Source organism: Lipotes vexillifer, unplaced genomic scaffold (assembly GCF_000442215.2).
Source record: "Lipotes vexillifer unplaced genomic scaffold, Lipotes_vexillifer_v1.1 scaffold1417, whole genome shotgun sequence".
Classification (NCBI taxonomy): domain Eukaryota; kingdom Metazoa; phylum Chordata; class Mammalia; order Artiodactyla; family Lipotidae; genus Lipotes; species Lipotes vexillifer.
This window is the reverse complement of record NW_006778171.1, coordinates 646,554-662,758: the sequence shown is the minus strand read 5'-3', so window position 1 is coordinate 662,758 and position 16,205 is coordinate 646,554. Positions and strand designations below refer to the sequence as shown.

The 16,205-nt window shown below is 41.4% G+C and overlaps 1 protein-coding gene across 1 annotated transcript in view; it reads left to right on the top strand.

The window, feature by feature from the left end:
• The window catches only part of SLC2A9 (solute carrier family 2 member 9), a 187,766-nt gene that overhangs the window by 33,557 nt on the left and 138,004 nt on the right, over positions 1–16,205 (top strand). Inside the window, 1 exon segment of the mRNA XM_007451507.1 lies at positions 1,937–2,061. Coding sequence (XP_007451569.1) covers positions 1,937–2,061 — 125 coding nt within the window.

The following is a 16,205-nucleotide window of genomic DNA, read 5'->3' as shown; positions in this document are numbered from 1 at the left end:
CTTGGAGACAATCAGTGTTACTAGCTTTTTGTGTATCTTTTCCAAGATTTGTGCCTATCTCTACACACACACACAAACACACACTTTATCACATAAGTTGTTGCATATTCTACATAAAGTTCTGTATCTTATTCTTTGCACTTAACAATACATCTTTGAGATTTTTCCATATCAGAATATAGAAGGCTACCTCTATTTTAATGTCTGCATAATATGCCACATTATATATGTATCATAATTTATTTAAATAGCCCGTTATTAATGGACATTTGGGTGTTTCAATCATTTGCTCTTATAGAAGTTGCAGTGAGCAGGCTTTATACCATCCAAATTGAGCTGCAAAATTCACTAAGTCTGGGGTTCTCCAAGAAGTTGTAGGAAAGGGAAAAATATTTAATGAACAGCTTGAGATAAATCAAAAATAGTAGAAAGAACTTTGGCCCGGAAGTTAAGAGAGCTAACTCCTACAAGTAATAACGAAGTTCCCTTTCAAGCCCTAGCTTCTTAGAATTTCTAAAACAGTTTAATACTGTTAAATCATTGAGTCTTTAGGGAAAACGTATCCGGTGAGAGGCTGTTTCCCCAGCTACTTGATTCATTAGTTGTATGACCTAAAACAAGTGACTAATTTATGTGTCCTAGTTAACTTATCTATAGAGCAGAGATAAGAATAGTACCTACTTCCTTTTGAGCAGTAAATGAGCTACTCATGTAAAATGCTTAGAATGGGGTCTGTCATATAGCCAAAGTTCAATTAGTGTGAGCTATTAAGATCATTTTGCAGATGAGGCAAGGAAAGCACAGAGCAATAAAGTACGAAGTCCCCTAGGTCATAAAAGAGAAAGCTGGTGCAGGAACCCAGGTCCCCAGGCCTCCAAACAAGTTATGCTTCTCAACCATGAGGTCTTAGGAATATGTTATATATTCATATAAAACAGCGGTAGTGGTTCTAACAAGGAGCAATGAATAGTAAGACTTGCCAAAGGAATTTGGCTGACCTCATTTGAGGGGATTAGCTCAGCCTCATGCTTCATGCTATAGTTCATCAAATTGAAGGTGACATTAGGTATAAGAAGCACTGTTACATGAACTGCAGAGAAAGAAGAAAGAAAGAAAGAAAGAAAGAAAGAAAGAAAGGAAGGAAGAAAGAAGGAAGGAAGGAAGGAAGGAGGAAGGAAGGAAGGAAGGGAAGAAAGAAAGAAAGAAAGAAAAAAAAAGAAAGAAAAAAAGAAAGAAAGAAAGAAAGAAGTAAGGAAGGAAGGAAGGGAAGAAAAAGAAAGAAAGAAAGGGAAAGAAAGAGAAAAAGAAAGACAGGAAAACAGAGAGAGAGAGGAAGAGAGGGAGGGAGGAAGGAAGGAAGGGAGGGAGGGAGAAAAACTATACCAGCTGAAGTCATAGGATGCTGTAGGTGTGCTGATTAACAAGCTATTGCTCCCAGCTCCCAAAGTACCCTTCTGTGCTCTGCTCTGTGATGCAGGGGCTGAGACCTGCAAGCCTCACCTGCCCTTTGCCGCAGGGGCACTAGAAGAGGCGGGACTTGCTCCCTTTAGTTTGCCTGAATTTCCTGCCAGCGCCAGCAGTGAACTTAACCTGTTCCCTGTGTTAATTCTCTCTGTGAAACTAACTAGAGTAGTTTTCATTTCCCTGCCTGACATCTGACTCATGGATTGTAAGATGCATTTTGACTTTGTAGTGTTAAATGAAGGTCTTAGAACCTATGAGATAAAATATTGCAACAGGGAGACTCATAGAATATCAGGGCTCCCAGTGCCTTCGGAGGTGACCTAATCAACTGTGGTAATGAACCCAGAGGAAGGAAGTTCCTTGCTCAGGGTCATATGGCCAAAGGTGGCAATGGGGGTGGGGGGGATCTGGATCCTGTTCTGGGGATACACAGGCCAGTGGCAGCCTCATCAAACCCCTCCTTTTCTTCCAGGAAATTCACTTTGCTGGTCAACAATGGGTTTGCAATTTCCGCCCTGTTGCTGATGGCCTGTTCTCTCCAAGCAGGAGCCTTTGAAATGCTCATCCTGGGACGCTTCATCATGGGTGTGGATGGAGGTGAGCCTTCACCATGGCAGGAGAGGGGGCAGTAACACATTCCTGGGGCGTGTTTCAAAATGTGAGGGGTACTTGTGGCTGTCACATGCATCCCTACTGATAACTGAATTGGCAGAGACTGAGAACACAAGAACCCTGCATAAAGTGGGGCAGTCCCATGGGATGGACCCCCCACCCACGATGCTCCTCTAATGGAGAAGCACTGACTGGGACGGACCCAAACCAACTCCAAAGACCTGGATGGTCTTCGGCACATCATGCATTCTATTTGTCATCTTCACCATAAAATTCATATTCCAAGTTGTCTGTGGTTTCCAGGGAGTTTTTATGAGGATTATGTTTCCTGTCTGGGCCCCTGACTCATTCATTCTTTTTTTAACGATGTTTTTTGATTTGGACCATTTTTAAAGTCTTTATTGAATTTGTTACAATATTGCTTCTGTTTTATGTTTTGGTTTTTCGGCCTTGAGGCATGTGGGATTTTAGCTCCCCTACCAGGGATCGAACCCACACCCCTGCATTGAAAGACGAGGTCTTAACCACTGGACCTCCAGGGAAGTCCCTCATTCATTCTTTCATTTATTCACCAAGCAGCATTTACCGAGTACATGCTGTGCCTTGTGGTCTACCCTGGGGACACAGTGGTGAACAGGACCCCCCAGTCCCTACACCTGGAGCTTACGTTCTAGTGGGTGGACAGATATGTAATTAGATATATGAGGTAGATAATGGTAAGCCCTAGGAGGAAAAGAAGCAGCACAGGAAGATAGCAAGGGCTATTTTAAATAGGACTCGGAAGGCTGCTTGGAGGAGGAAACAAACAAGCAGAGACGGGAATGAACCAAGGGCAAGAAACAAATGAATATTGTGGGAATTGTGTACCTGGCGGAGAGAAGAGACAGTGACCCTGAAGTGGAAGCATGCTTGGCAAGTTCAAAGAAGAGTCAGGAGGCCAGTGTGGTGGAGCTTGGTGAGCCAGGGGGAGAGTGGATGCAGATGAGTTGAAGAGGGGCCAGTCAGATCCCACAGGACCTTGTAGGTCACAGTGAGGACTGCGGATTTGTGCTGAGTGTGATGGGGAGCCGGGGTAGGGTTGAGAGGAATGTGACAAGAGTTGGTTTATGATTCAATAAGATTCCTCCCACTTCTGTGTAGAGAGAAGGTAGGGGGAGGGCAGGAGTGGGGTGGCAAGGCCATCCGTCCAGAGGTGATAGCTATGAGTAGGACAGGATGGCGGCGGTGGAAGTGGTGAGACATGGCCTGATTCTGGCCATGGCCTGTGAGAGTAGGACACTCAAAATATATTGCCAAAACCAACAAACCAACCCTGCTTTCTTTCTAAATACACAAATCCGTAGAGTGTTACTTTCAGGCCTTTGTGGAAAGATCACAAGCTTTAGGATTAGAAACCCCTGGGATTGGATCCCAGCTCTGCTATTTGCCAATTACTGACTTTTGATAAGTTACTGAATGGTTCTGAGCCTCAGTTTCCTCATCTGTAAAATGGAGATAACGATAGCTACCTTGGAGAGCTGTTAAAAGGCTGACATGAAGACGTGTGTGTGTGTGTGTGTGTGTGTGTGTATTCATACACTGCCTAATGCTGCTGGAACCCTGTATGAAGTCGTTAAGGGCTAGTTCCCTTCCTTCTCCATCTTTTATAAGCTGAGGGCACCAGGCGTTATGAGTGACGGGAATGACAAGGGAGAGCATGAGAGTAAGAGGCCGTATAGGAGGTCAGGGAGGAAGAGACTTCATTTATTTTCATTGCTTTGCTGGCAGGAAATAATTCAGGATTTTGTAATACCTCAAACTCTCACTATTCAAGTAGAAGGGAGAAGCCTGTAGAAAGAACGTTAACTGGAGAGAATACTGGCTGGTGTTCATGTAGAATTTTCTAATTGACCAATCATGTTCATGAACTTCATTACCTTTGATCTCCCACTAACACTGAAAGACTGTTATATATATTTTTTTCAACGGCCATAGTTTATTCACCACGACGGACCAAAAGCTGGGCATAGAACAAGCCTCGATAAGTTTGAAAAGATTGAAATCTTTTATTGAAAGCATATAAATATATTCTCTGACCACAGTATAATTAAATTAGAAATCACAAACAATATCTAAGAACCCCCCTAAATTTGGAAAATAATAAAAACACACCTCTAAGTATTACATGAGCCAAAGAGGAAGTTACAAGGGAAATTACAAATATTTTACGCTCTAGAGCCCGGGAGCCACAGCTACTGAGCCCGCGTGCTGCAACTATTGAAGCCCGAGCACCTAGAGCCCGTGCTCTGCAACAAGAGAGGTCACCGCCAGTGAGAAGCCCGTGCGCCGCAATGGGGAGTGGCACCCGCTCGCCCCAGCTAGAGAGAGCCCGCGTATAGTGGTGAGGACCCAACACAGCCAAAAATAAAAATTAAAAAAAAATTAAAAATTAAAAAATATATTTTAACGGAATGATAATGAAAATACAGCATATCAAAATTTGTTGGATGCAGTTAGAGGAAAAGCTATGAATTTTAATGCTTATATTAGAAAAGAACAAGATTTGGTAAACTACGTCCCTTGGGACAAATTTGGTCTGTAGACAGTTTCTTATGGCCTGTGAGCCAGAGAGTTGCATGCTAAGTGAACTAAGACAGAGAAAGACAAATACTGTATTTTTTCACTTATACGTGGAATCTAGCAAAAAAAAAAATCAAATGAACAAACATAGCAAAACAGAAATAGACTCATAGATATAGAGAAAAATGGGTGGCTGCCAAAGGGGAAGGGGGTGGGGCATTGGGCAAAATAGATGACAGAGATTAAGAGGTACAAACTTCCAGTTATAAAATAAATAAATCATGGGATGGAATGTACAGCGCAGAGGGTATAGTCAGTGCTATTGCAATAACTTTCTATAATGACAGATCATAAACAGACTTAGTGGTGATCATTTTGTAATGTATAAAAATATTGAATCACTCCATTGTACACCTGAAGCTAATATAATATTATAAGCCAACTGTACTCCAGTGAAACGCTGTTTTGTTCTCATTTTACGTATGAGGGCCCTGAGGCTCAGAAACACGAGACAGTAAAGTGGTTAAGGGTGAGGGCTATGGATTAAGCCGGCCTGGGTTCTGACACTTACCAAGGTTAACTTCATCAGTTAGGTTTTGCTGCATTAAAAAACAAAACAAAAACATAATGGCTTAAGGCAATGATTCTTTTGCTGAGCTTACAGTTCTGAGGGTTGGTGGGGCAATTCTAACCTGGGCCAGTCCTGCTGGGCTCTGCTGGGCTCTCTCTCCTATGGCTGAGGTTGGCTGTGGGCCAGTCGGTGGCTGAATGACCTTGGATGTTCTCAGGCTCATGTTTGGTTGCCAGCAGGTGGGCTGGTCTTGGAATCCCGAGGGCTGGCTCATCTCTGTTCCACGTGGTCTCTCATCCCCAGATGGGGTGACCCAGCCTCTTCCATGGGGTTTTCAGGGTTCCAATGAGCTTCAAGAGGAACAAGTCGCAGTGTGCAAGCACTTATCAAGTCTGCTTGGACACATCTGCCCGCGTCCCACTGGCCAAGGTGGGTCCCATGACCGGATGCAGAGTCAGGGTCAGAGACATCTAACCACCCAAGGATGTGTACTCAGGGAGCATGGACAAAGTGGAGATCACACAGCAGCAGTCTGCCTTCCTGTCTTAGCCCCTTTCTCTCATCTGGCGAAGGGGAATACTCCTAAGCCTTCCTTGTTAGGGAATGTAATAATGGTATGTTGTGTGTGCAAAACAAGTACATTCCAGGCCCCCATTACCTTCCTCCAACACTAATAATGGTATCGTTGCCATTATTGTTGTTGTTATCATTTTTATTCTTAGTTAGTACGATGCAGATCCAGGATTTGGACCCATGGTCAGGTTTCAAAGACCCTGCCTTTTCAGGAGAAAGGGTGGCGAGATGGGAGCATCTAAAAGTCCTTTTCTAATGGAGGCCACTGAAGTCTCTCTTTCTGGCAGTTTTGTATTTTACCCATTTAGCCTCTTTCCTGCTGCTTTGCTTGTCTAGCTATTCTGGGGGAGGTGACACTTACTAGTTACACATAACTGGTTGCTCTCTGAATTTCCTTAATTAAAAATAAGCTGAGTATCTTTTCCAACCACAATGCTATGAGACTAGATATCAGTTACAGGAAAAAAAACTGTAAAAAATACAAACACATGGAGGCTAAACAATACGCTACTAAATAACCAAGAGATCACTGCAGAAATCAAAGAGGAAATCAAAATATACCTAGAAACAAATGACAATGAAAACACCATGGCCCAAAACCTATGGGATGCAGAAAAGGAGTTCCAAGAGGGAGGTTTACAGCAACACAATCCTACCTCAAGAAACAAGAAAAATCTCAGATAAACAACCTAACCTTACACCTAAAGCAATTAGAGAAAGAAGAACAAAAAACACCCCAAAGTTAGCAGAAGGAAAGACATCATAAAGATCAGATCAGAAATAAATGAAAAAGAAATGAAGGAAATGATAGCAAAGATCAATAAAACTAAAAGCTTGTTCTTTAAGAAGATAAACAAAATTGATAAACCATTACCAGACTCATCAAGAAAAAAGGGAGAAGACTAAAATCAATAGAATTAGAAATGAAAAAGGAGAAGTAACAGCTGACACTGCAGAAATACAAAGGATCATGAGAGATGACTACAAGCAACTCTACGCCAATAAAATGGACAACCTGGAAGAAATGGACAAATTCTGAGAAAAGCACAACGTTCTGAGACTGAACCAGGAAAAATATAAACAGACCAAACACAAGCACTGAAATTGAAACTGTGATTAAAAATCTTCCAGGGGCCTCCCTGGTGGTGCAGTGGTTGAGAGTCCGCCTGCCGATGCGGGGGATATGGGTTCGTGCCCCGGTCTGGGGGGATCCCACGTGCCGCGGAGCGGCTGGGCCCGTGAGCCATGGCCGCTGGGCTTGCGCGTCCGGCAACGGGAGAGGCCACGACAGTGAGAGGCCCACATATCGCAAAAAAAAAAAAAAAAATCTTCCAACAAACAAAAGCCCAGGAGCAGATGGCTTCACAGGCAAATTCTATCAAACATTTAGAGAAGAGCTAACACCTATCCTTCTCCAACTCTTCCAAAATATAGCAGAGGGAGGAACACTCCCAAACTCATTCTGAGAGGCCACCATCACCCTGATACCCAAACCAGACAAAGATGTCACAAAGAGAGAAAACTATAGGCCAATACCACTGATGAACATAGATACAAAAATTCTCAACAAAATACTAGCAAACAGAGGCCAGCAGCACATTAAAAGGATCATACACCATGATCAAGTGGAGTTTATCCCAGGAATGCAAGGATTCTTTAAAATATGCAAATCAATCAAGATGATACACCATATTAACAAATTGAAGGAGAAAAACCATATGATCATCTCAATAGACGCCAAAAAAGCTTTTGACAAAATTCAACACCGATTTATTATAAAAACTCTCCAGAAAGCATGCATAGAGGGAACTTACCTCAACATAATAAAGGCTATATATGACGATCCCAGAGCCAACGTCATTCTCAATGGTGAAAAACTGAAACCATTTCCTCTAAGATCAGGGACAAGACAAGGTTGCCTACTCTCACCAGTATTATTCAACATAGTTTTGGAAGTTTTAGCCACAGCAATCAGAGAAGAAAAGGAAATAAAAGGAATCCAAATTGGAAAAGAAGAAATAAAACTGTCACTGTTTTCAGATGACATGATACTATACATAGAGAATCCTAAAGATGCTACCAGAAAACTACTAGAGCTAATCAATGAATTTGGTAAAGTAGCAGGATACAAAATTAATGCACAGAAATCTCTTGCATTCCTATACATTAACGACAAAAAATCTGAAAGAGAAATTAAAGAAACACTCCCATTTACCATTGCAATGAAAAGAATAGAATACCTAGGAGTAAACCTACCTAAGGAGACAAAGGACCTGTATGCAGAAAACTATAAGCCACTGATGAAAGAAATTAAACATGATACAAACAGATGGAGAGGTATACCATGTTCTTGGATTGGAAGAATCAACATTGTGAAAATGACTATAGTCCCCAAAGCAATCTACAGATTCAATGCAATCCCTGTCAAACTACCAATGGTATTTATCACAGAACTAGGACAAAAAATTTCCCAATTTGTATGGAAACACAAAAGACCCTGAATAGCCAAAACGATCTTGAGAAAGAAAAACAGAGCTGGAGGAATCAGGCTCCCTGACTTCAGACTATACTACAAAGCTACAGTAATCAAGACAGTATGGTACTGGCACAAAAACAGAAATATAGATCAATGGAACAGAACAGAAAGCCCAGAGATAAACCCATGCACATGGTCATCTAATTTATGACAAAGGAGGCAAGAGTATATAGTGGAGAAAAGACAGCGTCTTCAAAAAGTGGTGCTGGGAAAACTGGACAGCTACATGTAAAAGAATGAAATTAGAACATTCCCTAACACCATACACAAAAATAAACTCAAAATAGATTAAAGACCTAAATGTAAGGCCAGACACTATAAAACTCTTAGAGGAAAACATAGGCAGAACACTCCATGACATAAATCACAGCAAGATCCTTTCTGACCCACTTCCTAGAGAAATGGAAATAAAAACAAAAATAAACAAATGGGACCTAATGAAACTTAAAAGCTTTTGCACAGTAAAGGAAACCATAAACAAGACAAAAAGACAACCCTCAGAATGGGAGAAAATATTTGCAAATGAAGCAACTGACAAAGGATTAGGCTCCAAAATATACAAGCAGCTCGTGCAGCTCAATATCAAAAAAACAAACAACCCAATCCAAAAATGGGCAGAAGACCTAAATAGACATTTCTCCAAAGAAGATACACAGATTGCCAACAAACACATGAAAGGATGCTCAACATCACTAATCATTAGAGAAATGCTAATCAAAAGTACAATGAGGGCTTCCCTGGTGGCGCAGTGGTTGAGAATCCGCCTGCCAACGCAGGGGACGCAGGTTCGTGCCGCAGTCCGGGAAGATCCCACATGCCGCGGAGCAGCTGGGCCCGTGAGCCATGGCCGCTGAGCCTGCGTGTCTGGAGCCTATGCTCCGCAGCGGGAGACGCCACAGCAGTGAGAGGCCTGCGTACCACACACACACACAAAAAAAACAAAAAACTACAATGCGGTATCACCTCACACCAGTCAGAATGGCCATCATCAAAAAATCTACAAACAATAAATGCTGGAGAGGGTGTGGAGAAAAGGGAACCTGTTGCACTGTTGGTGGGAATGTAAATTCATACAGCCACTATGGAGAACAGTATGTAGGTTCCTCTAAAAACTAAAAATAGAACTACCATATGACCAGCAATCCCACTACTGGGCATACACCCTGAGAAAACCATAATTCAAAGAGTCATGCACCACAATGTTCATTGTAGCACTGTTTACAATAGCCAGGACATGGAAGCAACCTAAGTGTCCATTGACAGATGAATGGATAAAGAAGATGTGACACAAATATACAATAGAATATTGCTCAGCCATAAAAAGAAAAGAAATTGAATTATTTGTAGTGAGGTGGATGGACCTAGAGACTGTCATACAGAGTGAAGTAAGTTGGAAAGAGAAAAACAAATACCGTATGCTAACACATATATATGGAATCTAAAAAAAAAAAAAGAGTTCTGAAGAACCTAGGGGTAGGACAGGAATAAAGACACAGATGTAGAGAATGGACTTGAGGACACAGGGATGGTGAAGGGTAGGCTGAGACGAAGTGAGAGAGGGGCATTGACATATATACACTACCAAATGTAAAATAGATAGTTAGTGGGAAGCAGCCGCATAGCACAGGGAGATTAGCTCTGCTTTGTGACCACCTAGAGGGGTGGGATAGGGAGGGTGGGAGGGAGCCGCGAGAGGGAGGGGATATGGGGATATATGTATATGTATAGCTGATTCACTTTGTTATACAGCAGCAACTTACACAACAATGTAAAGCAATTATACCTCAATAAAGATGTTTAAAAAAATAAGCTGATTCAAAGAGAGAAGCCATTTTTACAAAACCGCATATTCAAGACAAACGTCTTTTAGACCCTTTGTCCTATGAGCTTTTCAAAAAGAAACAGAAAAAAAAGTAAAATCAACAGGTGGGGAAAAAATGCACTCCTGATTTCTGGAATGTGGCCTCTTGGAGTTGAGCCAAGACATGGAAGCTTTGTGTCATCTATTCTCACCAAACCCTCTCAAAGCAGAGACAGATGTGAGGGCATTTAAGGCGAGGCAATTGGTCAGAAAGAAAGAAAATTGCTGGTTATGAGGTGAATTGCTGCCCTGTTTGAAATAAATAATTTAAAGCCAAATGAGAAGCCTGGAGGATGTTCAGGTGGCTGTGCTGCTCAAACCAGGTTCTCGGGGGAAATATTTGGAACCATTGCAGGAAACATCAGACACCTGCCTGAAGTGTCCTATTTCTAAAAGGCTTGGAGCAAAAATAAACACACTATTTTTACATTGAAACAAACAGGATGAAGCATGGCGTTGGAGGGCAAATCCTTGCTGCTTGTAAAGTCAAGGTAAAAGAGTGCAGAGGTGTTTTGTGTTTGTGGATGATTGTGTTGGACAGGTTCCTGCCAGTGTTCCCAGAGCTGTCCACACTCCCAGGGGTGCAAGCCCACATCTCCTGCATTAGCACCTCTGCAGTGGACAAGCCCAAGTCTGCTGCATTAAGAACTCTCCAGTGACAAGTTCATATCTGCTGCATTAAGTGCTCTCTAGTGGACAAGTTCAAGCAGCAGCATTTAGAGAATCATATGGCATGGACATGAAATCAGGGTCAAGGACTTGACTTCAAGTTCTGGCTCTACCACTGACTTGCCAGGTGACCTTGGGGCCATCAGTTCCCCTCTCTGGGCCTCAGTGATGTAATCTAGAACATAAGGAGAATGAACTCTGGTAGCTGAGGTTTCCACCAGCTCTAACAATCTGCTCTGGCTCCTTTTCGTTCTCCCCTTAGAGCTACTACCTTGAATGTCCTCTTTAGGCTTCCAGACCTCACATGCCACATGTAGCTCTATCGTCTACTAATTAAACAACACCACAGTATAGGAGACTGAGAAATAAAGGCATAGGGCAGAAACACTGGCCCTCTTGGCTGGTGGGGTCAGCCCATGTATATCATGTGTGGACTTACCCAGCTACCTCTGCCACAAGCTCCCAGCAATGGTGTGTACCACTCTGACAAGCAAATGATTTATTATTTATCATTATTCTGCCTACTGCTCCCAAAGGTGTTCACATCCTACTCCCTGGAACCCGTGAATATGTTAGCTTACATGGCAAAAGGAACTTTGCAGATGTGATTAAATTCAGGACCTTGAGATGAATAGGTTATCCTGGATTCTCCAGGCAGGTCCAGTGTAATCACAGGAGTCCTTGTAAGTGAAAGAGGGAGGAGGGGAGCCAGAGTCAGAGAAAGGAGGTGAGATGATGAAAGCAGAGACTGGAGTGATGCAGTTGCTGGCACTGAGGATGGAAGGGGCCATGAGCCAAGGAGTGTAGGTGTCCCTAGAAGGTGGAAAAGGCAAGAAAACGGACTATTCCCTAGAGCCTCCAGAAAGACCACAGCTCTGCCAACATGTTGATTTTAGCCCATTTTGGACCCACGAGTCCCATTTTGCCCCGCAGAACTGTCTGAAAATAAATTTAAGTCACTAAGTTCATGGCAATTTGCTATGGCAGCAATAGGAAACTAACAAAAACACTAATAATATTATTAATTTATTATTATGACTTGAGTCAGATTTTAACATGACAAAGAGAGGGTAAGGTGCTCAGAAGAAATGGATTCTAGTCCCAGCCTTTCTACTTACTAGCCCGGTGGCCTGAGAAAAGCCTCTTTTGCACATAAAGTGGAGATAATGACATCTACTTAACAATATTCAGGTACTAAACAGGTGTGTGTGTGTCTATGTGTGTCTATGTCTGTGTGTGTGTCTGTGTTTGTTTGTGTCTGTGTGTTTGTGTATCTGTGTGTGTGTGTCTCTATGTATGACTGTGTTTCCCTTCAATAGCACAACTCTCTTGGACTCAGAGCTCTACCTGCATTTGCATGTGAGGAGATGGAGCCTCAGGGGGTACCTTGCCAAGGTCTCACAGTTCAGATGTGTCTGGGCCAAGGTGGGAGCCAGGTGTGCCTGAATCCACACTTTTCCTAAATTGCTCGGCTTAGAGGAACCAGAGGGATAATGTGGGTCAGGACTTTTCTCTTTCCGTTTTTCCTGTGCAGTGATTACTCTTTACTTATATTTAAATGGACTCACTTTTTTAAAGTTAAATAAATAGATTTGAGAAGGAAATAAAACACATCCTGGCCTGTAAGGCAGGCCCTAAATGGTCTCCCCACCCCCGACCCGTTCCCTCTCTGAACCACCACCATGTGGCCTCAGGGACCACCCCATGTGAAACTGCAACTCTCCCCACCCCGGGCATCCCTGTCCTCCCTCCCCGCTTGATGTTTCCCTAGATTTCTTATCACCATCTAGCAGCAGCACACTCTTCATGCTTATGCTCAGCCTCCCTCCAGTACCTCCCTCCCCAAGATGCAACTACACGACAGCAAGACTTTTTTACCTGTTTCATTCGTTGCCATTGCCTTGGCTTCTAACAATGACGACCTCTCAGTATACACTCAGTAAATATTTGTTGAATGGAAAACAAACCATTTCTTTGCCATATATATATATATATATATAGAGAGAGAGAGAGAGAGAGAGAGCGAGAGAGAGAGAGAGAGAGAGAGAGAGAGAGGGAGAGAGAGAGAGAAGGGAGGAAGAGAGAGTTCTGCTTTTAGAATAAAATGGTTAGAAAAAGCATTTGTTTAAAGGTATCAGACAGCTACTGAGGCAGAGGGGACTTATAGGAACACAATCTGGGAAAGGAGTGAAACCCAGAGAGGTAAGCCCTGCATTTGGGGCAACTTTTCCTCTAGAGGCATCTCCCAATTCCAGAATGATGGCTGAGAATCTGAGATGCTTAGTAGACCTTGCAACAGATTCATGGGGCTGAGGAGGAGGAATTGGAGTTGAACTCCTGACAGGTAGGATGGTCGCTAGTCACCACAGGGCTACACCATAGGAGCAAGAGTTAATCATAAATAGACCAGATCTTCAAATCACTTCAATCACCAACAGATTTGTGGTAAGTTGGGATTGCTAATGCCTCTAGCCTCTCATCCTGCCAGATGCATACATCCAGAACCTCAAATTATTTTTACAGTTTTCATATACACTCTGATATTCAATCAAAAGTAGCCAGACATACAAGGAGAAAACCAAGAGAAATAACATCGAAAATAAACTGATAGTGATTCTGAAAATAGCAGTATTAGACACAGCCATTAAAATAATTATGCTTAATATGTTCAGATAATCAAGAGATAACGTCAAGAATTTTGGCATAGAAATGGTAGCTATATTTTGACTTACCAAATCAAAATTCTGGGACTAAAAAGTACAAAAACTGAAAAATGCAAGAACTTAATGAATGGTTTTACCAGCAGATAGCATGCACCCGAAGCAAGAATCAGGGAACTAAAGCATCAAAGATCAGAAGAAAGCATCCAGGTTGAAGCATGAAAACACAGAAAAGAGGGTAAGAAATGTCTGGGAAATTGTAAAGATGTCTAACATACATTAATTGGAAAATCAGAAAGAGAGTAGACAGAGGATGGAGAAAAAGCAATTTTTGGAAGATAATGGCCAACATTTTTTTTTTTTTTCTGATGGAAAGCCACAAGTCCAAGAAGGACTATGGATCCCTAGTAGGATAAAAACAAAGAAAACCACAACTTTGCACAGCTTAGTAAAACTTCTGACAACCAAGGGCAAACAGAATGTTATTCTGAAAAACAATCAGGATAAAAAGATATGTTACCTTCAAATAAGTAAGAATAAAATGGAAAGCTGGCTTTTCAACAAAAACAATGGAAGACAAAGAAACAGCAAAATGATATTTTCAAAGAGCCGAAAGAAAATAACTGCCAACCTAGAATTCTCCAGCCAGTGAAAATATCTTTCAAAAATAAAGGTGAAATGAAAACACCTTTTCAGTCAAACAAAAGCTAATAAAATTTATCCCTAGCACACTTGCTTGAAAGAAACTAATTACGGAAATATAAGTAGAAAATCCTCATATGTTTGGAAATTAAGATGTAAGTGATGTGTACTTCTAAGTAACCAGGGGACAAAAAAAATATCACAATGGAAATTTTAAAGTAGTTTGAATTAAATGATTATGAAAATACCACATAAGGCATATCAAATTTTGTCAGATACAGCTAAAGCCATGTTTAGAGTAAAATTTATAACCTCAAATGCATATAGTCTAAAACATGAAAGGCTGAAAATCAATGATCTAATATTCCATCTCAGAGAAGTTAGAAAAAGAATTTTCATTAGAGAACATCAGCAAAGACAAGTGAGTTCTAGAAAAGATTAATAAAGTTGGTAAACCCCTTGCAAGACTGTTTATAAAAAGAGAGAAAATGAATTGATAACTAATGCTATTGGGTTGGCCAAAAAGTTCGTTCATGTTTTTCCGTAAGATCAGAATGGATAGATCCTGAAGCATTAAAAACATAAGAATATATCATGAACATGTTTATAAAATATATTTGAAAACTTTAGATAAATGCCAAGAAAGAAAAAACTTACCAATACTGACTTAAGAAAAAATAGAATTTCTGTATAGTCCTATTCTATTAAATAAGTTGAACATGTAATTTAAAACCTTTTAACAAAGGAAATGCAAGGCCCATATGGCTTCTTTAAGAAAGAATAACACTAACACCATACAATCATTTCCAGAGGGGACACTCCCCAGCTCATAAAGTGAATGTATCCTTGATTGTATATCCTAATAGGAGCTTTACAAGAAAGGAAAATACAGGCCAATATCATTATACAAAACAATGATTTTGCAGTCATATATGTATACATTTTCAGTTTTCCATACATGTGCACCAAAAGACTTATACAAGAATATTTATGGGGCACTATTAGTATTTTTAAAATTTATTTTATTGAAGCATAGTTGATTTCCAATGTTGTATTAGTTTCCAGTGTACAGCAAAGCAACTCAGTTATGCATATATCTAATAGTTTGTATCTGATAATCCCAAACTACCAATCCATCCCTCCCCAACCCTGCTTTGGCAACCACAAGTCTGTTCTTTATGTCTGTGAGTCAATTTCTGTTTGATAAACAAGTTCATTTGTGTCATATCTTAGATTCCATATGTAAGTGATATCATTTGGTATTTGTCTTTCTCTTTCTGACTTACTTCACTTAGTATGATAATCTCTAGTTGCATCCATGTTGCTGAAAATGGCATTATTTTGTTCTTTTTTATGGCTGAGTAGTATTACACTGTATATATGTACCACATCTTCTTTATCCATTCATCTGTCGATGGACATTTAGGTTGCTTCTATGTCTTGGCTATTGTAAATACGGTCACTATTAGTGTTAACCCCAAACTGTCCATCAATAGTAGGGTGGATAAATTGTGGAATACTTACACATTGGAATACTACACAGCAATGAAAACAGACAAATTAGAGCTACATGCTACAACACTGATGCATTTCACAAACATAATATCAGCAAAAGAGGCAAGAAATAAAAGAAGTACATATTCTCTGATTCCATATGCTAATCTTTGGTGATTGCAGTTGGGCTGGTGGTGATCTTTGGGAAGGAGGGGAAGGATAGTGATTCTGAGGGAGCACAGCATGGGGGCTTTCTGGGGTGTTGGTCTTGTAAGTTGATTCTTTTTTTTTTTTTTTTTGATTCTTTTTGTACGTGGGCCTCTCACTGTTGTGGCCTCTCCGGACGTGCAGGCTCAGCGGCCATGGCTCACAGGCCCAGCTGCTCTGCAGCATGTGGGATCTTCCCAGACCGGGGCACAACCCGTGTCCCCTGCATCTGCAGGCGGACTCTCAACCACTGCGCCACCAGGGAAGCCTCCGTGTGTTAACTTGCTTTAAATTTATAAGATAAAATCGGCAGGCGGGGGCTTCCCTGGTGGCGCAGTGGTTGAGAGTCCGCCTGCC